Genomic DNA, 26236 nt, shown 5'->3' with positions numbered 1-26236 from the left:
ATTTGAAATCAAGAATATTTTTTACACCACCAAAACTCCACTTTTAATATAGTCAAAAAAAAGATATACATTAGTAACGAATAAACCACAACAAGCAACATAATAATAATAGCAATAACAATACAAATGTTTATTAATTAAATGCCAAAATTCTCACATTTATTGGTAAAATACATCTTTGGACAATTGTGACCAGTATATTGTATCAATAAGTGCTTTAATTACATTATTCTTGTGCAAGGGACTTTTTTGAAACTTTTATTTTGTTAGGGAAGTCAGTCCAGATGTGGGACACATTACTATTATTGTAAAGGGGGGAAGTGTGCTGTGCTGTTGTTCTCAGTTTGACCAGAAAAAGAGGAAACTCACTTGAGGCTGTTGAAAAAAAAAAGCGCCTCTCAAGTTGCGACCACTGTTTGCAGAATAATGTTATATCGATGATGTCGTTCACAACAACACAAGCAGATGAAATGTTTTGTGCGTGTATGGATTGTTCTTGCTAACTTCAGCTTCGTAGTTAGTCACTGTTTTAAGTGGCCGTCTCCACATTGTTTAGTTTAGGACGGGCGTTGAGTGTGTTGGGGATAAATGAGCGCTACCAGAGACGTTATTTTACCAAATAAAATGTTCTCCGCACAATGACAGCATTTCACTTACATTTATGTACATTTTCCTTGATATTATTTTGTATTTATCAGCGGCTTTCGTTTTATGGGCCAATTCCGTGACTACATCCACGGTTTTGTGAACACAGAAATTATATGCCTTACTTTTTTGATGAGTTTAGTGATTATTGATAAGGCATACTAGTGCTGTGTCAAATACAAAAGAGCAACAAAGGTGACATCTCGAACTTCTAGTAGATGTGCTCTTTTTTCACTCATTCGCTCCTCATCTGTTTCACCAACATAAACTCCGGAATTTGCATGCTTGTTGCGCGGCCGGATAATATTTTATTAATTATTAATATTATTATTATATTTTCATAATTGTGAGAGCCATAATTAAAATCGAAATACATGTTTTTTATTAATTGTCCATCCCTAGGAGATGTGTTTTGTTTTTTGTTTCACTCTTATTAACACATGGATGTATCGTAGGTTATTAAGAGCAATATAATAATAATTGCATTATTGCCATTCGGGATGGGTACCTTTCCCATTTGAATCGCTACAGTTCCTATCTCGGTCATACCCGACTCAGCGGTGACTTACGGTTACCACCTGGTGACAATGTAAATTGTTTCAAGTTGTAAAGTAGAACGTTATTGCACCAGGTCGTCAGAAGCTACATTGGGTTCACCGGCGAATAGCTACTTTTAAGTATGGAGTAGCGAAAGCCAAGGGCTTTAAGGGATTGTAGGGTAAATACAACTGTGTATTGACCAATTAGATTGAACACTGTATTGAAAACTGCACAAAACGGAATGTACAGAATAAATGAAACATATACTAGGGATGTAATGATATGAACATTTCATATCGCAGTTATTGTGACCAAAATGATCTTGTTTATCATAATTATTGCAGTATTGTTGATAGTGGTCAAAAAGTACTTAAACACACACATATCTTTCGTTTTTTTTAAATAACTAAAATAAATAGAGACACTATTATAAAGCCCGCTACTTTGCATGTTTTATGTTCTTATGCTTCACCGATAATAGTGTGATGGCTGGCGTTGTGGCGTCCTACTCTGTTCAGCGAAACAACAAAAACACCTCAGTGTCATATTCCTCCAAGTACATATTGATCACACTGTAGTCAGACAGCTCAGCCTGTAGGTTCAATGTGCACAATTGAATAGCTTAGTTAACTAGACAGTAATGTGTCTATGCAAAATTGGATTGGGGTATGTCGTTTCTTAATAGGAAAAGACGTTAATGTCTCTTGTATTCATGTTACCATTTAAGCTAGCGGCAACGTTTTAATTTCCAATTTCTTTACAAACAGGTGAAATCTTTGCCATGAGGCTGATTAGAGTCTTTTGATATGCACTAAAAAGTGTTTGTACTGTAAGTATTGTACCTTTTATACACCAGCTGTTTGATTGTAATGTGAATCTTAGTTTAAGTCTTCATTCCCAATTTTGAAGGTGTTGAAATTGCCATGTAAAATCGCTAATGCCACTCAGTAGCATGTCTTTGCCAAATCCAATGTAAATTAGCATCGGGCTTGTGCTTTTTGAAAAATAGAGCCTTACTGTATATTGGAGTGTTTTCCATCAGGCATATTTGCTTGTCGGCATAGAAAATTGCAACACTACCTACTGTAGAGGCAGTACAACTGTTTCCGCTCTGAGTGCTGCTTGAGTGTTTGTTTGGCCGCCATGCCCAGAAATCTGAAACCAGACGTGACATCACGTGCAACAAAAGTATCGAAATATATGTTTGACTTCGCGTGAATGGATGCTTCGTTTCCTATCCCAAATTGCCATATTGCGATAGTATCGTGATCGTGAGTCTGGCTGAAACTGACAACTATTTTGATATTCGACAGGTCATCAACTGGCTCAAAGAAAAAATCGACTAATCAGATCATAAAGTGTACACATTTTTAGGTTAGAAATGTCTGATAATGGCTTTTTTGCCGATATCCAATATTCCGATATTGTCCCACTCTTAATTACCGATACAGATATCAACCAATACCGATATATAGAAGTCGGGGAATTAACACATTATTATGCCTAATTTTGTTGTGATGCCCCGCTGGATGCATTAAACAATGTAACAAGGTTTTCCAAAATAAATCAACTGAAGTTATGGAAAAAAATGCCAACATGGCACTGCCATATTTATAATTGAGGTCACGAAGAGCATTGTTTATTTTTAACATGCCTCAAAACTGCAGCCTGGAATTTTGGACATGCTCTCCCTGAGAGAGCATGAGGAGTATGAGGTGGGCGGGGTTGGGGGGGGGGGGGTAGGAGTAGCAGGGGGGTGTATATTGCAGCGTCCCGGAAGAGTTAGTGCTGCAAGGAGTTCTGGATATGTGTTCTGTTGTGTTTATGTTGTGTTACAGTGCGGATGTTCTCCCGAAATGTGTTTGTCATTCTTGTTTGGTGTGGGTTTACAGTGTGGCGCATAGTTGTAACAGTTTATTGGCGCTCTGTACTTCACCCTACGTCCGTGTACACAGCTGCGTTTTAAAAAGTCATTAATTTTACTTTTTGAAACTGATACTGATACTTTAAAAACGAATGCCGATAATTTCCGATATTACATTTTAAAGCATTTATCGACCGATGATATCGGTAGTCTGATATTTTCGGACATGTCTAATTAAGGTGGTTCTAATTTAACCATCGACTTTTGAGTTCAGCTTGAGATATTTTAGGTATGTGCTTATGAACAACAAAGATTAGTAATTAATTCATAAATATTTATTCATACTGTAACTATACTGCTTATTAGGCTGTTGCAAAATAAAACTATGTAATACGCTTTTGTCTATTCAAACTTAAGGTCCTTTAAAAAGTACTTAAATTGATTTAGACCTTGGCTATAATGATAGTTAAAAGTTATTTTTCACATAATTCTGTCTTTCCCGAAGGAATCAATAAAGTACTATCTATCTATCCATCTATCTATCTATCTATCTATCATCTATCTATCTATCTATCTATCTATCTATCTATCTATCTATCTATCTATCTATCTATCTATCTATCTATCTATCTATCTATCTATCTATCTATCTATCTATCTATCTATCTATCTATCTATCTATCTATCTATCTATCTATCTATCCATCTATTTGCTAGCAAGATAATAGGCTAACAATCTTATTGAGTTGAGACCGCGTCCTCCAAATATCCGACATTTCCCCGCTTTAAATTCTCCCGTATCACAGATGAAGCGTCATTAAAACAAGTTTTGCTTTGCAAAATGAGCAAGGTATTCTTGTTTTTAACAATAATAAAAGGAAATGTTCCCACCTGTTTACATATTTTCACCCGTGATGGTGTTTGAGTGACTGAGCTGACTCGAGTTGCGACAAAAACACGTGTGATGATGTCACCGACTTTTTCGACAAATGTATTTGTTGTCAACAAATTTTGTTGTCAATGATGTTGCTCCCCCAATCACGAGCCAATGCATTGTGTATTGTGGGGTACCCGGAGATTCCTAACAGCAGTTGACATACTACCTCATGAAATAACTTGTTCCCAACTTAAACATGTACAGTACATCATACCATATATGACAAAACACTGCACCGAAAGACTTATTATGTATTCTGCTGACTGTATTGTGCTAGGTTTATTTCTTCCCAGTGATATGTATTTTAAAGTTGTGATAAGATTTTGGGGAATGCTTTCAGAACAACTTGTAGCTACAGTAGGCTATGCTGTTGCATGTCAATTAAGTCATACTTTTTTTCCCTGCTACGTACTGAGGGGAACATTACAACCCAATGACCTTCACACTCCATGCCATGAAAACAATAAACAAAAGGTAAATGCCAGGTGTTAAGCCGCTTAATAGTGCTGCTTTCCTGCATTTGTGCAGCTAATCCTGTAACCAATTAACCATAATGTTTAAAGGTGGAGCATATTCACATTCACAGCATATTGTTCCTTCTGTTTCAAAAAGATCTTCCAAGTATGTGTTTAATGGTTACTTTAACAGGCAAAATCTAGGTTCTACAAACGTTTTTGTTAAAGTCTAACTTACCTTTTTTGACTAAAATGCATAGGATATTTTTTTGTCAGAAAGCCGTCCCAAAAAGTCAGATGAAAAATGAATATCACCCATAAGACATTTTATTTCAAATACTCTGTTTCAGACACACACACCACAACACAAAACACATTTTACAGCTATTAATTAGTTTTCCTTGCAGAAAACAATGTGAAATATATGTGTATCTATATATACATCTATATATGTGTGTTGGGCTGGGCAATATATCGAGTTTGTAAGATAAATCAATATATTTCTAAACAGGATATATGAATTAAGAAAATATTGTAATATCGTTATAATTTATTTCACGGTAAAATCACCAAACACCGCTTATTTGTTGTGTTCGTTGTTTTCCCCTGCTCCCCCGCCATTGGCTTCTAAACCCCTCCCCTTCCTCCTTCCAAGCGCTTGCACCCATAAGAACAAATGTATTTTTTTTCATCTGAGTTTGATACATTTTGTATTATTTGCACAGCTATATTATTTATTTTACATCAAAATAATATTTTTCTATTTTATTTATGTTATGTAATTCTGTACTACTCAAACAGTTTCTTTTCTGTGCTGTTAATATCCATCCTGACTAACTGGGTTAATATAGTGCCACTGACTGTTCACAGTGCAGTTGTCATTCAGTTCACTTTCACTGAATATCGCTCAAAAATGTATATCTTTATATGGATACTTCCACTGAAAATAATATCGAGCTTCATATCGAATATCGAGTTAAATAGTAAAAATATATTGAGATATACTTTTTCGCCCAGCCCTATATATATATATGTATATATACATATATATATATGTATATATATATATACATATATATATATGTACACTCACATATATATATATATATATATATATATATATATATATACACACATAAATGTATATGTATATATATGTATTTGTATATATATAATATATGTAGCTTTGCACAGTACTGAATCTGCACTTTTAAAGGTTTTTAATGACTTGCTTTTAATGTCTGATTCTGGCAGCTCTGCCATTTTAATGCTTTTAGATCTTACAGCTGCCTTTGACACAGTCGACCACACAATTCTTTTAGACCGCCTGAGAGACTGTGTGGGTGTCAGGGGGACTGCGTTAGAGTGGTTCAGATCTTACCTGTCTGAGAGGTCCTTCTCTGTCAGGCTGGGGGACGCCACCTCCTCTTCTGCCCCGCTTTACTGTGGTGTCCCCCAGGGATCTATTTTAGGCCCCATCCTGTTCGCTCTTTATCTCCTCCCTCTTGGAGATATTTTTAAGAAACACTTTTATGCAGATGACTGCCAAATTTATATGCCTATTTCAAAAAGCCACGGCCCCCTGACACCCCTTCTTAACTGTCTATGCGACGTCAAGGCTTGGTTAGCCCAGAATGTTTTAATAATGAATGAGGGAAAAACGGAAATTTTAGTTTTTGGTCCGGCCCTCACTGACTTCGGACCATTGCAAAATTATGTGCGTCCCAAAGTCACCAGCCTTGACGTCACTATAGACAGCGATTTTAAACTAGATAAACAAGTCAATGCCGTTTTAAAATTGTGTTTTTATCACCTTCGTCTTTTAGTAAAGGTTAAACCGTTTTTATCTTTTAACCTTTTTGAACAAGTCGTGTATGCTTTTATTTCAAGTCGCCTGGACTACTGCAATGCACTTTATGCTGGCATTAGCCAAAAAGCTCTCTCCCGGTTGCAGTTAGTCCAGAATGAGGCAGCACGACTTTTAACAGGGGCCAGGAAACGCCAGCATATAACCCCAATTCTTCAGAGTTTGCACTGGCTCCCTGTTCATTTTAGAATTGATTTTAAAACATTGCTGTTTGTTTGTAAATCTTTACATGGACTGGCACCTCAATATATCTCGGACCTCATCCAAATTTACATTCCTGCGCGCGCTCTGAGGTCCGAGAGCCAGCTCCAGCTCGTGGTGCCCAAGACCAGACTTAAGACCAGGGGAGACAGGGCCTTCTCTGTGGTCGGCCCTAAGCTCTGGAACACTCTGCCGCTCCATGTTCAAACTGCTTCCACAGTGGAGTGTTTTAAGTCTCGTCTTAAGACCCACTTTTATTCTTTGGCTTTTAACACTACGTGAGTTGTGTGGTCCTTTGTCCTCTGTTGTCCTCTGTGTTTTTTATACACTTTGATTTCTATTTTACTGTTTTAATTGATTTTACCCTTTAAAATAGTTTTTAATCATATTTTTTATTTTTATATTGTTTTTATTGGTTTTATATTTATTTATTTTTTGTTTTTATTCAGTCATTGGTGGAGCATAATATTGTGTTTTTTTAATATTGTTTTTAACATGGCTGTGCAGCACTTTGGAAACGTTATTGTTGTTTAAATGTGCTATATAAATAAAGTGGATTGGATTGGATGTATATATATATAACACACTCTATATATATATATATATATATATATATATATATATATATATATATATATATATATATATATATATAAATATATATATATATTAGAGTGTTGCGAATCTTTGGGTGTCCCACGGTTTGATTCAATATCGATTCTTGGGGTCACGATTAGATTCAAAATCGATTTTTTTTCAATTCAACACGATTTTCGATTCAAAAACGTTTTTTTCCCAATTTAAAAGGATTCTCTATTCATTCTATACAGCAGGATCTACCCCAGTCTGCTGACATGCAAGCAGAGTAGTAGATTTTTGTAAAAAGCTTTTATAATTGTAAAGGACAATGTTTTATCAACTGATTGCAATAATGTAAATTTGTTTTAACTAATAAACGAACCAAAAATATGACTTATTTTATCTTTGTGAAAACATTGGACACAGTGTGTTGTCAAGCTTATGAGATGGGATGCAAGTGTAAGCCACTGTGACACTATTGTTCTTTTTTTTATTTTTATAAATGTCTAATGATAATGTAAATGAGGGATTTTTAATCACTGCTATGCTGAAATTATAACTAATGTTGATGCTGTTGATGATAATATTCATTTTTGTTTCACTACTTTTTGTTTGTTCTGTGTTGTGTTTGTGTCTCCTCTCAATTGCTCTGTTTTTTGCAGTTCTGAGTGTTGCTGGGTCAGGTTTGGTTTTGGAATTGGATTGCATTGTTATGATATTGCTGTGTATTGTTTTGTCGGATAGGCGCCAGCGCCCCCCGCGACCCCGAAAGGGAATAAGCGGTAGAAAATGGATGGATGGACAAACAAACAATTATTTAAAAATGACCATCGATTCTGAATCGCACAACGTGAGAATCGCGATTCATATTCAAATCGAAATTTTCCCACGTCCCTAATGTATATATATATATATATATCCATCCATCCATCCATTTTCTACCGCTTATTCCCTTTTTGGGGTCACGGGGGGCGCTGGCGCCTATCTCAGCTACAATCAGGCGGAATATATATATATATATATATATATATATATATATATATATATATATATATATATATATGTATATATATATATATATATATATATATATATATATGTATATATATGTATATATCTATATTTGTATATATATACATTTGTATATATATATACAAATGTATATATATGTGTATATTTATGTATGTATATATATATGTGTATATTTATGTATATACTGTATATAATATATCCATCCCATCCATCCATTTTTCTACCGCTTATTCCCTTTCGGGGTCGCGGGGGGCGCTGGCGCCTATCTCAGCTACAATCGGGCGGAAGGCGGGGTACACCCTGGACAAGTTGCCACCTCATCGCAGGGCCAACACACATAGACAGACAACATTCACACTCACATTCACACACTAGGGCCAATTTAGTGTTGCCAATCAACCTATCGTTCATATATAATTTATGTATATATGTGTATTTGTGTATATATATATATATATATATATATATATATATATATATATATATGTGTAGGTGTGGGAAGAAAAAAAAATCACAAGACTACTTCATCTCTACAGATCTGTTTCATGAGGGGTTCCCTCAATCATCAGGAGATTTTAATGGAAGCATTCACATACAATGGTTTATATAGAGCACAGAGTGGGTGGGTACAAGCAGGCGTAGGGTGTGGTGATTGGCTCATGTGTTACCTACGAGGTGTTTCCTTCTGTGGCGGCATGTTGAAATGATTTCACTGCGCTTGTTGAGGGATGATAAATCTGGATGATATATAATAAACAGTTTCTCTTTTAAGCATAGGTTGCATCTTTTATTACCACTGTTGTAAGGTGTGCTGGATGCAAGAATTTGCCATGTTATTGAATATTCAACATTATGGTCTTTGAGGTTCCAAATGTGTTTGCTGAGTTCTGTAGAATTCTGCAAAGTCTGGTTTCTAAAGGATGAGCCAATCACCACACCCTACGCCTGCTTGTACCCACCCACTCTGTGCTCTATATAAACCATTGTATGTGAATGCTTCCATTAAAATCTCCTGATGATTGAGGGAACCCCTCATGAAACAGATCTGTAGAGATGAAGTAGTCTTGTGATTTTTTTTCTTCCCACACCTACATATTGCGCTCTACCACGGTATCGAGCACTATTCTCTGGATAATCCTATCAAGACATATATATATATATATATATATATATATATATATATATATATATATATATATGTATATATAAGGGGTGGAACGGTACACAAAAATTTTGGTTCGGTACGTACCTCGGTTTATAGGTCACGGTTCGGTTATTTTTCGGTACAGTAAGAAAACAACAAAATATAAATTTTTGGGTTATTTTTTTACCAAATTTGTAAACAATGGCTTTATCCTTTTAACATTGGGAACACTATGATAATTCTGCCCACGATAATCAACATTGAACTGCTTTAACATGTTGTTCAGATTAAATAAAATGACCAAACTTTTCTTCTACATATAAAAAGTGCAACATTGAACAGTTTCAAGTCAGCTCATCATGCTTATATATGTATGCTTATATATGTATACGTGTGTATATATATATATATATATATACACACAGTTGATTTTTATTATGTAAATGTTATATTTGTATTAACATGTGATAGCAGGGACCCTGCCAGTCAAAACTAGGCTGCTACATTACAAATGATTAATGTAACAGTAGCTGAAAGAATAGCACAATAGCAATAGGAGAGACTATTCATCCCTGAACACCATGGAGTTTATGTAGGCTTTATGATGCCCTTACATTATTATATCAACTATCAGAGACCGAAACTCTTGATTTAACATAAAGTAATTTTTTGCTGCTTCAACACACCTCAATCAACACTGTCCGTAACACACACACACACACACACACACACACACACACACACACACACACACACACACACACACACACACACACACACACACACACACACACACCGCAAAATTAGCTAACGTTACGCTAAAAGCTAAGTAGCCTTTACCTAAAGCCAGGAATGCGAGAGAGCCGAGCTGCAGTTTGTTTGTCGAAGGTCAACGGGCTCATAGTGATGTTTAGAAAGTAGTTGACTTGGAGGTGTTAAAAATAATTTGGGGAGAGTCCGCTGCTCACCTGCTAAACACCTATCTGCTCGACGCTGAAGTGCTGACTACATGCACTCTGAATACGCACTGCTGATTTGCTGTTACCGCTACGGTTGTAATTAATCAGATGGTTGTGTGGGTGAGACAATGCTGGGTGCTGTGCAGGAGACAGAGGCAGAACGGAGCGGAGCAGCTTATTAATACTTTAGCATAGGCGGCTACTTCATATGTTTGTTTGGAAACTTGTTCGTACTCCTCCGCACCGAAACGGTTCAATACAAATACACATACCGTTACACCCCTAGTATATATATATATATATATATATATATATATATATATATATATATATATATATATATATATATATATATATATATATATATATATATATATATATATATATATATATATATATATGTGTTTGTATATATGTAGGTATATATGTGTATGTATACATTTATTTATATGGATTTATATATATTTTATACATGTATGTGTATCTGTATGGATTTATTTCTATGTATTTATATATATTTTATACATGTATGTGTGTATATATATATATATATATATATATATATATATATATATATATATATATATATGAAAAGGGTGACAATCTTAGGGTTGGGGAGGAGATCTTGCCCCAAGTGGAGGAGTTCAAGTACCTCGGGTCACGAGTGACGGAAAAGTGGATTGTGAGATTGGCAGCGGGGACACCCTGGACAAGTCGCGACTCATGGGTCACCAACGCGGTGCCCGCGGGCACCAGGTAGCCCGTAAGGACCAGATGAGTAGCCCGCTGGCCTGTTCTAAAAATAGCTCAAATAGCAGCACTTACCAGTGAGCTGCCTCTATTTTTTGAATTGTATTTATTTACTAGCAAACTGGCTTTGCTCGACATGTTTAATTCTAAGAGAGACAAGACTGAAATAGAATTTGAAAATCCAAGAAAATATTTTAAAGACTTGGTCTTCACTTGTTTAAATCAATTCATTAATTTTTTTTACTTTGCTTCTTATAACTTTCAGAAAGACAATTTCAGAGAAAAAATACAACCTTAAAAATGATTTTAGGATTTTTAAACACATATACCTTTTTACCTTTTAAATTCCTTCCTCTTCTTTCCTGACAATTTAAATCAATGTTTAAGTAAATGTATTTTCTTTATTGTAAATAATAACAAATACATTTTAATTTAATTCTTCATCTCAGCTTCTGTTTTTTCGACGAAGAATATTTGTGAAATATTTCTTCAAACTTATTATGATTAAAATTCCAAAAAATTATTCTGGCAAATCCAGAAAATCTGTAGAATCAAATTTAAATCTTATTTCAAAGTCTTTTGAATATATTTTAAAAATTTCGTTCTGGAAAATCTAGAAAAAATAATGATTCGTCTTTGTTAGAAATATAACTTGGTCCAATTTGTTATATATTCTAACAAAGTGCAGATTGGATTTTAACCTATTTAAAACATGTCATCAAAATTCTAAAATTAATCCTAACAAGGAAAAATTACTAATGATGCTCCATAATTTTTTTTTTTTTTTTCAAAAAGATTCGAATTAGCTAGTTTTTCCCTTCCTTTTTTTCGGTTGAATTATAAATTTTAAAGAGTCAAAATTAAAGAAAAAACAATGTTTCAAAATTTTATTTGAATTTTTTATGTGTTTTCTCTTCTTTTAAACCGTTCAATTAAGTGTTTTTTCCATCATTCATTCTCTACAAAAAGAAAGGAAAAAAAAATGTATGACGAAATGACAGACAGAAATACCCATTTTTTATATATATAGATTTATTTATTAAAGGTAAATTGAGCAAATTGGCTATTTCTGGCAATTTATTTAAGTGCGTATCAAACTGGTATCCCTTCGCATTAATCAGTACCCTAGAAGTAGCTCTTGCTTTCAAAAAGGTTGGGGATCCCTGCAGTAGATGTACTGTGACGTGACGCAGGATAAAAACTTTCTTTCACGCTGTATTTTGTCCTTTTTTTTGCCACAATTGTGTTCTCTCTTGTCTCTATTTTAACTGGGTAATTTTTTTTAGTACTGCCAGTCTTTTTGTTATTTTGCTGCATAAACACTGCGTTTGACTGAGTGACTGAGGTGTGCTGAGGGTGATTGGAGATTGGAGGAAGGCACTTTACTCCCCCCATCCCCCCCCCCCCCCCCCCCCCCCCCCCCCCATCTTTCAGTTATTGCAAATTGTTGTTTTGTAATCCAAAAGACAAATTCAGAATCAATTTCTCAATCTTGGACATATGCGGACATACTAGCTGCAAGTGTGTACAATATATAGTATATGCAGTAGGGCTGTCAATCATTTTTTTTTTTACTAAATCTCAATTTTTATTTGTAACGATTTTTCATTGATTAAAAAAAAACAAAACCTTTTTTTCAAATGTTTTATTTGAATTTTTTTAGTTTTTTATTTGTCCTGACCAGCCAATCTGGCAAATCATACTATTAAATGTTAATGTAGATGCTGTACAGATTTATTTAGAAAAGAGAAGTGTTGGATACTTCTCTTGTTATCTTATTTGTTTTTGACTTTAATAAATGTTCGGGTAGCATTTTTTTTTAAAGCAATATAAAATTGTATCAGAGCTGTTTGTCTATTTTATGGAGGAGTGATGTAAATCATAAAATTGGCACCCAATGTGATTTAAAAAGCATTTATTTTGAATTCAAATTTGGTTCAAAATCGAGAATCAATTATGAATCGAATTGTTACCCCAAATAATCGAATCAAATCGTCTGGTGCCCAAAGAACCCAGCCCTAGTAAACAGTAGAATTGTACGATATATACATACTAAAAATAAATTACTGCGGTACTGATGAATTAAAAACAATACTGTGATGCTGTGATACTGTGATACTCTGAAAAACACAGGTACTTTTGTTTTTTACGGATAATAGGATGCACTGTCGTACGCATTTTTTGACTTCAAAACTTACGATAAAGGTGACGTTATAAACACTGAAGCTACTTCTAAACCACTAATCTTCGCCTTCATGGCGATAAATAAACAACATCATGTATCCTCCCTGCAGAACGAGGAACAGCGAAATATGCTTCACTACACACAGTAGGAAGACACAACAGCTAACCGCTAACAGCAAGCTAGCTCTCCTGAATGTAAAGAAATGCCATTGGTGGATCTAAACAGACATAAACTGTAACGGTACCAGGTACAATTGCCGTACCTAGTCAATACAACAATGAGAACATCGATATTTTTTATTATCACAAAATCTCTTTTTATTGTTTAGAAACCCAGGAAGTACGTCTTTGGGCACACGATAACTTTAATTATTCCTAATGTATGACCCTGTAATTACTTGGTATTGGATTGAGGCCAACATTTTGTAGTATCCAAACAACAAAGGAATAGGTGAATATTACATTTTAAAAAGAAGTGTAGATAGAACGTGTTAATAGAAAGTAAGCAGATATTAAGAATAAATGAGCAAGTAGATTAATAATCCATTTTCTACCGCTTGTCCCTCATAATTTTGACCAAATAATAGAATGGGAAATGACATAATATGATACTTCATACGTCAGCAGGCAAATTAGGAACATTTGATTGCCTACTGACTACTAACAGAGAAGTTTGTCTTGTATGATCAGTATGTTATTAATGCCAGAATTGTGCTTTAATTGCAATAATAAATGTATGTTCAATGTATCATACGATTTTCTGTTGAAAAAAAGCCAATAATAAATTTTTTTTGGTCCCCTATATTTTGAAAAGTATCACCGTATCGAATGACATTTTGGTATCGGGACAGCTCTAATATGTAAGTACACATATGATAAACTGATTCGTTACATGTTACATTGTACAATATCCACAAAGACAAATGATCAGAAAGAACACCTCAAATAAAATAATATATTATTGAAATTGACAGATACTGTATCTGCTTAGTGAACTGGACACAAAAAAAGTATCAACGCTTTAGAAATTGTAATTAAAGTTTGTAATTTCCACTCTCAAATGATATATGAGTTATATATTTGTAGCTCTCTTTATTATTGTACAAACCCTGTTTCCATATGAGTTGGGAAATTGTGTTAGATGTAAATATAAACGGAATACAATGATTTGCAAATCATTTTCAACCCATATTCACTACAAAGACAAGCTATTTGATGTTCAAACTCATACAAAGACAAGCTATTTGATGTTCAAACTCATAAAATTACTTTTTTTTTTGCAAATAATAATTCACTTAGGATTTCTTTGCTGCAACTTGTGCCAAAGTAGGTTGGAAAGCGCATGTTCACCACTGTGTTACGTCACCTTTTCTTTTAACAACACTCAATACACTTTTGGGAACTGCAGAAACTAATTGTTGAAGCTTTGAAAGTGGAATTCTTTCCCCTTCTTGTTTTATGTAGATCTCCAGTCATTCAACAATCCGGGGTCTCCGCTGTCGTATTTTATGCTTCATAATGCGCCACACATTTTCAATGGAAGACAGGTCTGGACTGCAGGCGGGCCAGGAAAGTACCCGCACTCTTTTACTACGAAGCAACACTGTTGTAACACGTGGCTTGGCATTGTCTTGCTGAAATAAGCAGGGGTGTCCATGATAACGTTGTTTGGATGACAACATAAACAATTAAGTACTATCTAAACTAACATATGTTGCTCCAAACCTGTATGGACCTTTCAGCATTAATGGTGCCTTCACAGATGTGTAAGTTACCCATGCCTTGGGCACTAATACACCCCCATACCATCCCAGATGCTGGCTTTTGAACTTTGCGCCTATAACAATCCGAATGGTTATTTTCCTCTTTGTTCTGGAGGACACCACATCCTCTGTTTCCAAATATAATAGCAAATGTGGACTAGTCAGCCCACAGAACACCTTTCCACTTTGTATCAGTCCATCTGGGCCCAGCCGGCGGCGTTTCAGGATATTGTTGATAAATGGGTTTGGCTTTGCATAGTAGAGTTTTAACTTGCACTTACAGGTGTAGCGACAATTGTAGTTACTGACAGTGGTTTTATGGAGTGTTCCTGAGCCATGTGGTGATATCCTTTACACACTGATGTCGGTTTTTGATGCAGTACCGCCTGAGGGATCCAAAGTCCGTAATATCATTGCTTACGTGCAGTGATTTCTCCAGATTCTCTGAAGTTTTTGATGATTTTACAGACCGTAGATGGTAAAATCCCTAAATTCCTTGCAATAGCTTGTTAAGAAATGTTGTTCTAAAACTGTTCGACACTTTGCTTACAAGTGGCGACCCTCACCCCATCCCTGTTTGTGAATTACTTAGCATTTCATCGAAGCTGCTTTTATACCAATCATGGCACCCAACTGTTCCCAATTGGCCTGCACATCTGTGGATGTTCCATATAAGTGTTTGATGAGCATTCCTCAACTTTATCAGTATTTATTGCCACCTTTCCCAACTTATTTTTCACGTTTTGCTGGCATCAAATTCTAAAGTTAATCATTATTTGCAAAAAAAAATATTTTTTCGTTTGAACATCAAATATGTTGTCTTTGTAGCATATTCAACTGAAAAACAGTTGAAAATGATTTGCAAATCATTGTATTCCGTTTATATTTACATCTAACACAATTTCCCAAGTCATGTGGAAACGTGGTTTGTATATCTTTGCAATATATGTTTATATCTTATTTGTATTGTGCTAATGTTGCACAGTATGTTATGTTTATTGTTTTTGTTTTTGTGTGTTTAGTTCAGTTTCGTATATAATTCTATTTGATTATCGGCAGAAAAGCTGATAGCGTTATTATCTGATATCACATTTTTAGGCCAATATCGACAGATAGCATCGATTGAGATATATTATCAGACAGCTTTAATTGTAACATCACTTCTATCTTTATTGAAGAGAGGAGTGCCACGCAAAGCTTCTTATATATTTAGCTTCGAGGTCTGTCTTGAATTCATTAGTGTTTTGCACCTTCTTTATCAAAGTGCTGGCAAACGCAATTTTCTTTAGCTCCATGGTGAATATTTTGCTTTCATTCTGAATAAAATAAAGCACAGAGACTAAGACACCAACGAGTGGGATTCTTCGGCTATTTTTCATAATGCAGGTCAATTCAGATTATAATTTTTTAAATTCCTTTTAAAAAAAAAAGAAAAAATCCTGCCCTGGCCTCTTATCTGGATATACATCAGATATGTAAATGTCTAGGTCGCGTTTGTCTGAACTACAGTGTACATTATTGATTGGTGACAAAAACAATTCTTTGCTAAAACAGACAGGCGCAAAAGTAAATGCTGGAGGAAGGAGCCGAAAACAGTCACTGGTGAAAAGATAATGTTTTAGAAGTGATTAAAGTTAATTTGCCACCTCTGTGCTTCTTCATCCACATGCCTAAATATGGTATGTCGAGAAATTTTAGTGTCCCATATTTTCCCTTAAAAATGTTATAATCCATATGCAAAGTGGACAAAGGCGATAGTTAACTCTTTTGACAGAGGTCAAATGTGTATCCTGTCTTTTTATTTCTTTGATTATTACTAATATGTTAATTTAGTAGAATTTGTTCCATGTGAAATGGAGACGAGATCATTTGTGGCTCAGTGGTTACCCAGTGCAAAGGGGCAGTGCGCATTTTAGCTCAATGGCCTTAAGGGGACTGACAGTTTTGAACCACCAAATCACATATGCATGAGTATGTAAAAACACAGGAAAACAATCGCTACACCTCACCTGCCCTTGATTTCAATTTTCTCAAAGGAGTCATTTATCATAAGTTGTGACCCAAAAAGGGGCTGCTGCAGTAGTTCTCCAAAGAATTCGTTTGTACATTCTCCTTGCCTAATTTGTCTGCATGGATCTAGCGGAAGACCTGTAGTATCATCTGTGCTCTTTAGCGCTTTTTTCTCTTATTTGTATGTAAGTTAAAAAAGAATATGAAAATCCCAATTGTTTTGTCAAAAACAGAGAAGATGCTGTCAAATGACAAAATAGTAAGTAATGTGTGCCTGATGACCTCAAAGTAGGTTAGAAGCACTGGATTTGGTATTCCAAGCATCAGGTGTTGTCTTTGCTCAAACAAGGTGCGCAAAGTAATTGAGTTTCAATTGGTTAAGCCAGAGGCTAAGTGCTAAAACAAATCTTTAAATGAAATTCATTACAAGCAAGGTTGCCATACTCAGGTGTTATTGAATTCATTTCTCATTTTGACCTGATTTACACAGATAACCGTAATAACTGAGACGGGTAGAAATGATGACGATGACAAAGCGCATCATGGTTTGCCTTCAAACACATTAAAACGTAGTCAGCCTCATTGGCTTAATTGAGCTGTGCAGATGTTTTTCTCCTTCAATTCATTTCTAGTCTTTTCCACAGCAAGGTATGCGTTTTTTTATATAGCATCCATCTGCGACAAAGGAATAACTTCTATGAATGCCCAGAATTGACTCCCGTAATTGCAAATAGTTCCATATAATATGCAGTACAAACATAAACATAACAACGAAAATGAAAAAGTAAAATCATATCCATATAAATGGGAAAGAGCCTTACATTCTTCAGTATGCATTTATGATGACATTGTGTGGTTAATTACAAGTAAAAGGTTGATGAGACACCCCCCACTTTCCAAATATGACATACCTTCATACCAGGAAATTAATGGGGGAAATTAAGCTAATAACATAACAAGCATGATACGGAGAAACACGCTCATCTGATCCATCCTGCTTATTATTTGGAGGCGTCACCAGCCTAGGATGTTCATTTTCTCCCTGTCATATTCGATCAGTTTAATGCTGATCAGAAGAACAGCAAATTTCCACCATAATGACTATGGCTAGTCAAATGGTGGCTGGTGTGGCTTGTCCCAATGCCGAAGTCATCATTTATTTATGCGTATTTTGTACTCTACAGTATTTCATCATTTAATTTTTATTTCTGTTGGCAAAGGCGGCATTAATTGTGGCCTGGACATTGTTCGACTCTGATCAGCAGTAATGAATATGCTGTTTCTAATGGTTTGTTGCCCAGTCAAATGAATGGATCTTGAATGTGTCATAGAGCTTTGCCATGGAACGTAATGAGGAGACGGAACATGGCCAGCAAATCGTCTGAATAAAATACAGCACTTAGGATGTAAAGTTTAGCATAACATGTGTGTTTGTTTTGTGCTCACTGCCTAGTCATAACACAGACTCATTCCTGAAACTTAATATAAAATGAGGCGAGGTTATCACATCAAGGATTCAGTAAGTAGAAATATATCTCATCACCCAAAAGTCAGTTGACATGATTGCTTATTTCTCATTAGGGTTTATGTTCTAACATGGATGAGTCAGTGCATAGTGTAATAAACAATGTTTTACAAATGACCAGGTCATATGGATCATGAACCAAGTCTTTGACTGATCAAATAACATTGAGTCTGATGGAGGATAGACACATGCCTTATGGTTGTAGTGTTCAGCAATCACCAAACATTATTCTTCTACAAAAATAAAATAAACAAACTTACCTCAGTATTAGATTAATTATCCGAACCTTGTTTAATTTAAATAAGCATACTTTGGACGACAGAAAGAATTATTTCAGATTCAATAGTCATTCTGCGGTGTCTGTTAACATTTTTTTTTTCTTTTACTGAGATTGCACTGACTGGATTGAATACAGCTTTAGTTTAGGAAAACGTCTCATCCTTTTAAGAGCAGATTGCATGTCTTACAACCACCTGATTATGCAGCATTTTTAAACCGTAAAAGGTTTTGGTAAGTTATCAGTGTTCATAAAAAGTCACATTTGAATCCACTGAATATTTGATTTGCTGCTACAAAATGCCAATATTTATTCTTTGGGCCGTATATATGACTGATTGCACTGTGGGGATTTTTGTAGGATTAGAGTAAAGAAATATGAATTTTAATGTGTTGAAAATATCTCAATATCGCCATTTTTTTCTCCTCTTCTTTAGATTGATCCTAAGGTTGCCTTTCCACGTCGCGCCCAGCCTAAGGTAAGAATAAATTGGTCACCAGGCCTGCTTGGAGAAAATGATTATGTCTCATGTCACCACCATACCTAATTTTCTGTGGCCACACTGCAGATTCAAAGAGGCAGGGGTTGTCTGTTTGCTTTAGAGAAATACCTTGTCTGGCTACATTGTTCTCACCTTGTTTCTTCTCTGCACTTTTAAAAATATTTATTTTCTATCCTTACCTGTTTTCATGCTAAACCTCATTCTAGTGCTTAGACATGAAACTGTTGTAGCAAATTAATTTATTTGCATTCGAAGACAAACTCGTGCAGTTATCATTTGACTTTGGTGTGGAAGAAATCAATGTCAATGTCAATGTCAATGTCAATGTCAATGACAATGTCCTGTCTTTTGTCTTCAGCTTTAGGGGAGCACATCCATGTAAAACTTTTTTTTTTTGAATGAATGGCTTTGTGCTGCAAGAAATCTATGGATTACATTTTCTGGAAGTGTTTTTTCTTTAATATTCAGTCAAAAGGGACATAGTCACATAAATGGTTTAGGAATATCTTTAATTTGGAGCCTGCATGTATACATTGTCACAATTAGCATGGAAACAAAACTCCAATAATGCTCGGGCTGTTGCTCATGAGGCACAAGATCTTTTGCATAGGCGTTTTCTTTGCTTGATTGCTGGTCTTGAGCAGCTCTATTGACAATTAAATATGCAACGCGTGCAGATGGTGCCGCAGCACAGTCAAGGGTTTTGTTGACATGCCCTCACCCCCCCCCCCCCCCCCCCCCTAGCATTTAATGTGAAGGCTGTAGCACACTAGATTGTAGTGCAACACTTTTCTGCTTTACAAGCAGGGCTTTTGACTCGTAAAAAAAACAGTTGGAAAAACTCAAAAGACATTTTCTTCTTCCTTGTGCATTTGAAACTCGCTTTATGAAAGAGTTTCATGTGTAGTCAGTCATCAGCATTGACTTGCAAAGCCAGAGAACATGATGATTTAATGGGAGATCAGTGGTAAGTTTGTCACTTGTTCTCCACTAAGCCAGACTCATTAACATCCCTTTTGATATGACACCGAAATATAAAGCATTTCTTAAGACGGATTAACATTGTGTATTTGTGTGGTATTTCCTTTTTTCAAATACATTCTAGCTTCTATGTAGGAGTTGCTGTCTGATTCTCATTTCCTTCAATCGCCCCACATCTCCCCACTCCCTGCTTGCCTGCTTGGCTGCTCACATGCAGCTTCCGAGTTGACCCCATTCGAGTTTAAAAGAGCTCAGCTTGGCAGGTGCATGACGAGACACGGGCTATGGAATAAAAATTGTGACGGCACCAATCAGCTCTAATGTTCTCAGGGCTAACAATGACCTCATCAGTAACCCTGACAATGACCTCTTAACTGCCGAATGCTCCAGTACGGTAAAATTCTGCATTATGTACGGCACGTAGACTAATGCTGGAAAACAGACAGGAAGTGAAGGTGAACACAAAGGACATTTGGCGGTAAACAAGTGAAGGTGTTTGCACCGGGATGACAAGATCACACGGAAAAGGAAAAACAACCCTTATCAGACTGTGTTACTCCCTGTGGCAAAAAATATGAACGCTTCCACTCCAACGAGCATTTAGACAACAATTATTAAAAGAATTGAGATACGGAAACCATGCAACTACCTAACTTAAAATGAGGGAAAGGTTTTATGGGCATTGTTTTACCTGAATCAAAGGGTTAAGAATATAGTTTTACTGTATTGACAAATACAGTAAGTCACCAACCACGAACACAAGCTTTTGCGTCACATCTTTATGGGCAACTAATGAATATGTTTGATTACACTGATCTCGCTTATTTGTGACCATCAACCCATCTGAAAATTGGTAATGGTCAAAAACATGGGGAGACAAGCCAGTATTCTGCACATCATAGTAAAGTGCTAAAGAAATGCAGCCCGTTGTCCACATTACAAAGAAACCTGTCACAGGACTCAAGCTTATCTTGAATAAGGAAATAGCAGATGCGTTTACTGGGCAGGTCAATGGTATCAATGACGATCTTCAAGGATGACGTTGCCTTTTGGGATTGATTGACAGATGTGTATGAAGAGATTATTAAGTGATTTGATATAGTGTTTATTTGTAAAGTGCAACTTGATTGGGTTCAAGCACGGCTTTATTTTTATTGCAGATGGAAATAACCTGAAGTGCTTTATTTTTTACTTCAAGAGTCAGCACGATCATCCTTTTTACGTGCATTAATAATGTAAATTATCCTTGTGGTAGGCAAAAATAGTACTGGTGTTTTTCGGAATATGGTTAGGAATACAGATATAACAACATTAAATCTTCATTGTATATTATTACATTTGTGTTGTACCGGCTAATTGTTTGACATGTTCAGGAAATTGGTTTCTCGATGCGGCAAGTAGTTGGTGATAACAACTTGAGGGTTTTCTTGTTTTCTGATAAAGCCACGTCCCTCTCGCACCTCTGAGTAATGAATGTGAGCAAATGTACACTACGATGGATTAATTAATCACCTGCTAAACTGAAGCCTGGTGCATCTCATCTCATCATTATGATGGTCGTCACAGTCACATGAGTCTGTGAGTTCCCTGATGCTCTGCAGGGTGCACTGCATTTTTAAAATGTTTCCCAGCAGAATGGGCAGCCAGTGTCTTCCTCTTTTTTGTACTGTTTGCTGCCTATAAACGCCACAATTTAAAGATTTCCATCCATCTATCCATTTTGTACCACTTTTCCTAGAGTTATCTCTTTAAAGGGGAAATATTATGATTTTGTTTTTCTATATTTATACACATCCTTCTGTTCTACATGTAATTCTACATGTATTGTTGCTTTGGTGCAAATTTTGCATAAATTTTGTTTTACAGACTATCTTCAAACAGCTGTCTCTTCACAATGCGCCGTTTTGTGGGCAGACTTATTTACGTGGCAAAGCCTTCTCCCTGGCAAAGCACACTTTGACTGCATCTCCAAACCGTCAGCCATGTTGTAGATTTTAGGGCTTTCATATGAGGTCTACTGACAGATACATTTTAGAAGTTTACACTACTTTTTACAATAAATGGCAACAGTGTAAATGAGGAACTTATTGACTACAACATGGTACTACAACTAAATAACAATCGTCTCAAATTCCGAACGGCTCACTTGGAAAGAGGCAAAAGTGTTTCATTAATACCAGCCACCAAGTTTGGATTAAATTTGGATTAAAGATATCCCAAATTCACAAAATCAAGTGCCAACAGGTAACAAAAGTTTTTTTTTTGCATAACAGGACCCCATTTAAGCCCAAACACAAATGCATTTATTCCAATAGGGTTAGGATGATTAGACTTGTCCCAATTAATTATATATTTATTTTGTTTAAATAAATCTACAACAGCAGTCAGTAGACCACTGAATTTTACCTATCTTAATTTAGATCGCACAATACAGTGGTTTAGTTATGCATCTTCCTACAGAAGCTCTTGTATTAAAATTAATGATTGTTATTTTTCTGAAAAACAAAAACAAATAATAAAACAAAACAAAAACACACTCCTCTTCATCGAAAGCAGGGGTGCCCACACTTTTTGCCTCCAAGGGCCAAAGTAAAATGTGCCATTGGGCCGCGGGCCAAACACAGCAATTTCAAGCATGAAACACAAATAGCCAAAAAGTTTCTATATTTAGTATCACTAACAATTATGGATGGCAATTAGTTACCCAACTAGTAAGCCTTGCGAACATGCCCAATGATGGTTAGAGTGACCCAAACTTTTTCACTTCCAATATCATACTGATATTGATCCGAATACGTTATCAGCAGGAATCATACGTACTTTTATTATTTTGTAGAGGGGAATATTAAAAAAGGTTTGATCAAGTGAAGTTAGTCCAAACAAAAGAATGTTGGTTGGTATAAAATGTTTTTAATTATTTACTATCAACCGTCTGGAATGTTAAATTGAAGTGGAGTGGTAATTGTTTTTAATTAAATAATATGTTCTTAATTAAGTTAAGGTCATGACACAGTAAGTTGAATGATGCGGGCACGCTTGTTGCTGGATACTTTCTATTTCACCTTTGCCTAGGAAACTATGATTTAGTAACATTCAACTATATTTAATTGATGCTTATTTATATTGACAAATGTGCTGTTTTGGACTGCAACATTGCTCAATTAAGAATACATTATATGTATGTTTAGCTGTTGTGCTATTGTGTGTTTAGCTGTTAAGTAGCTGTGAGTAGCAGAACGCCTACCATATTTACCTTTTGTAAACGAATTGACTGAAAAAACAAAACAAAAAAACAACCTTGTGAGCTTATAGGTTGTATTCATTTGATATCACGTCCAGCTCATTAAATATGTGAGACTCGAAGTGGCGGGCCAGCGAGCATCTTAGGTCAAAGCATCCTGGTTGGCATTTTGCCTTTCACGAAGAAAAATGCTCTCCGTTTGCCATTGTTTTACTCTATTTTAGAGTACTTTGAGAACCAAGGAGGGCAAAGAGTGCAAAATGTTCCAAAAAACAACCAGAAAAAGGGGCACGCACTCCAGTCCAAGTGAGCAGATCTGTTGCGATCTGCTGCTCAGATCTACACTATTTATTTTTCTATTTTGTATATTTCTCCGACTCCTTATTTCCTGTTTGCTTTGTCACCATGTTCACTCATCAGTCCACCTGCTAGTCTCGCCCGCACACCTGCTAATAATTATCACCCTCCTATTTAAGCTCACCTTTTCTGTTCACTCACTCTCGGATCCTAATTTGCCACCGCGCAACAGTGACGACTCTCATCATTCCATGTATGTATTTTTCTCGCTAGCTCTCACGCTAAGCCACTTTATTTTCTAGCTTTCATGCTGAATGTTTTTGTTTACTCTTTTGTGTCCTCGTACCAAGTTTTAGTTTTCCTTGTGTTTTATCCTAGCTTTCACGCTAGCGTCTTTTGTTTACCTTTTCTCTTTACACCAATGTTTTTGTTCATAGCCTTTTGTTATTAAATAAATACCCTTTATCTTACCTATGCTGTGTTCTGCTTCGACACATCCACGGGAAAACCACACCGGCATTACCATGCCGAAGAAGAGTCCTCACAAGATCGAGTCGAAAAACAGACACGTTTGCAGTGATCACTTTTTTAAAGGTTTGATTGATATACTTTTAACGTTTAGTATTCCCAATTTAAGCATTATTTTAAAACTATTAGTATTTTATTTTTTTTCGGACATCTTATAACTTATTTTACTTCTCGATGATTCTCAATAAAAGAAAGCAAAAGTAGGCATAACCTGAAAGAGTTACCAAGGCAGCAATCCTAAATGACGCTTGCAGCACATACTCAATTTTGAGATCTGTAGTTATACTTTGTTAAAGACGGGTAAAACACTCCTACTCGTAAATGGCGTGTGCAACAAAAAGTCAATAAACATAGCTGGAGACGCCGAGTTAAATCATGAAATACAAATGTACACAAGCAAAAAGTCAATAAACATAGCTGGAGACGCCGAGTTAAATCATGAAATACAAATGTACACAAGCAAAAACGATGGATATTGACCTGGGAGAATCTTGATACCAATGTCCTTGACCCAGGTACAAAGAAGTTGTAGACCTCCATTTTTTTCCAAGTTTTCATCTATTTTGTCGTGTAGAATGGCGGCTGGAACGCCAGGTAGTCCGACATGTCCTGGAACGCAGACAAACGACAGATAACCCTGATACCACTCGACAATTTTATTTTTTTTGCTAACGTAATACTGTAATAATTGTAATACAACCATTGCATAGTTTGCATATTTTGTTCGTAACTGCTTTTCATGGTAAGATCTAGGGCAGTGGTCCCCAACCACCGGTACCGGCCCGGTACCGGGCCGTGGCCCGATTAGTATCGGGCCGCAGAAGAATTTTTTATTAAAAAAAAAAAAAAAAAAAAAAAAAAAAAATTTTTATCAAATCAACATTAAAAACACAATATACACCTACAAATAGTGCACCAACCACAAAAAACTCCCTTTTTCATGACAAAAACGTCCCTTTTTCATGACAAAGAAGAAAAAAAAAGAAAAAGGACACAACCCCCCCCCCCCCCCCCCCCCCCCCCCCCCCCCCCCCACAATCTGTCACTCCTAATCGCTAAATCCCATAAAATCTTATACGTCTAGTCTTTTACGTGAGTGAGCTAAATAATATTATTTGATATTTTAAGGTAATGTGTCAATAATTTCACACATAAGTCGCTCCTGAGTAAAGGTTGCACCCCTGGCCAAACTATGAAAAAAACTGCGACAAGTCGACTTGATGCTTGTTTTTTAAGCTAAAATTGGACCAATATGTAATATCAATATCGGATCGGGACACCCCTGCTGCCAAGTAAGCTTAAAAGGTCAGTATGAATATGTCTTACATTTGCGAAGCCACCGTTTGGCGGGCCATATCAAATGACTCAACGGGCCGAATTCGGCCCCCAGGCCCCACTTTAGGCAGCCCTAGCATATACCTTACAATGTTTTGTGGAAAAAGGTTAGCATGTTTATGTGCAATCTTTCTTTCTTTATTAGTATAGGATAGTACATTTTGAGGTTCTAGAAAAAAATCCACAATTAAGGTTAAGACAAAGCCATGTCCAAATATATGTATTTTTGTATGTAGTTTTGGAGCCAAAAAGTTTAATGCAAAAGTACCCCCCTAGTTTCCTGTTAAAACATTTAAATTCAGAGGCTTCTTCTTTACGCTTTGCCTTGCTTGATATTTCCTCGCAAGTATCATCGGGACATTTGTGACAAGGCCCGCTCTGTTTTTCCTGTAGAAATCAAAGCAACGTCTTTTACCAACATTGCTGGAGATTTACCGTTCGACGGCAGGTGTCATTACTGCTGCTGTCGCCTCTTTTGTTTCCCACAGTACAGCGCTACACAATAATGGCAGATCACAGCATGATTTTAATTGCCAGTGGGACTGCGGCCGCTTCAGGGGGAGATGGGTTGTGATGGCTTGTTATGGAAATTAAAGGACGAAGCAGCATCTTTTTTAGAG

The 26236-nt window shown here is 35.9% G+C and overlaps 1 protein-coding gene across 7 annotated transcripts in view; it reads left to right on the top strand.

The window, feature by feature from the left end:
- msi2b (musashi RNA-binding protein 2b) overlaps positions 1-26236 on the top strand; it is a 637421-nt gene that overhangs the window by 37471 nt on the left and 573714 nt on the right. For all 7 annotated transcript variants that reach the window (XM_061897062.1, XM_061897059.1, XM_061897061.1 and 4 more), the window contains one exon: positions 19169-19210. In XM_061897062.1, the coding sequence (XP_061753046.1) occupies positions 19169-19210 (42 nt within the window). The remainder of the gene's footprint in view (positions 1-19168; positions 19211-26236) is intronic.

Source organism: Nerophis ophidion, linkage group LG04, assembly GCF_033978795.1.
Source record: "Nerophis ophidion isolate RoL-2023_Sa linkage group LG04, RoL_Noph_v1.0, whole genome shotgun sequence".
NCBI classification, from domain to species: Eukaryota; Metazoa; Chordata; class Actinopteri; order Syngnathiformes; family Syngnathidae; genus Nerophis; species Nerophis ophidion.
This window is presented reverse-complemented; position numbering and strand designations above follow the sequence as displayed.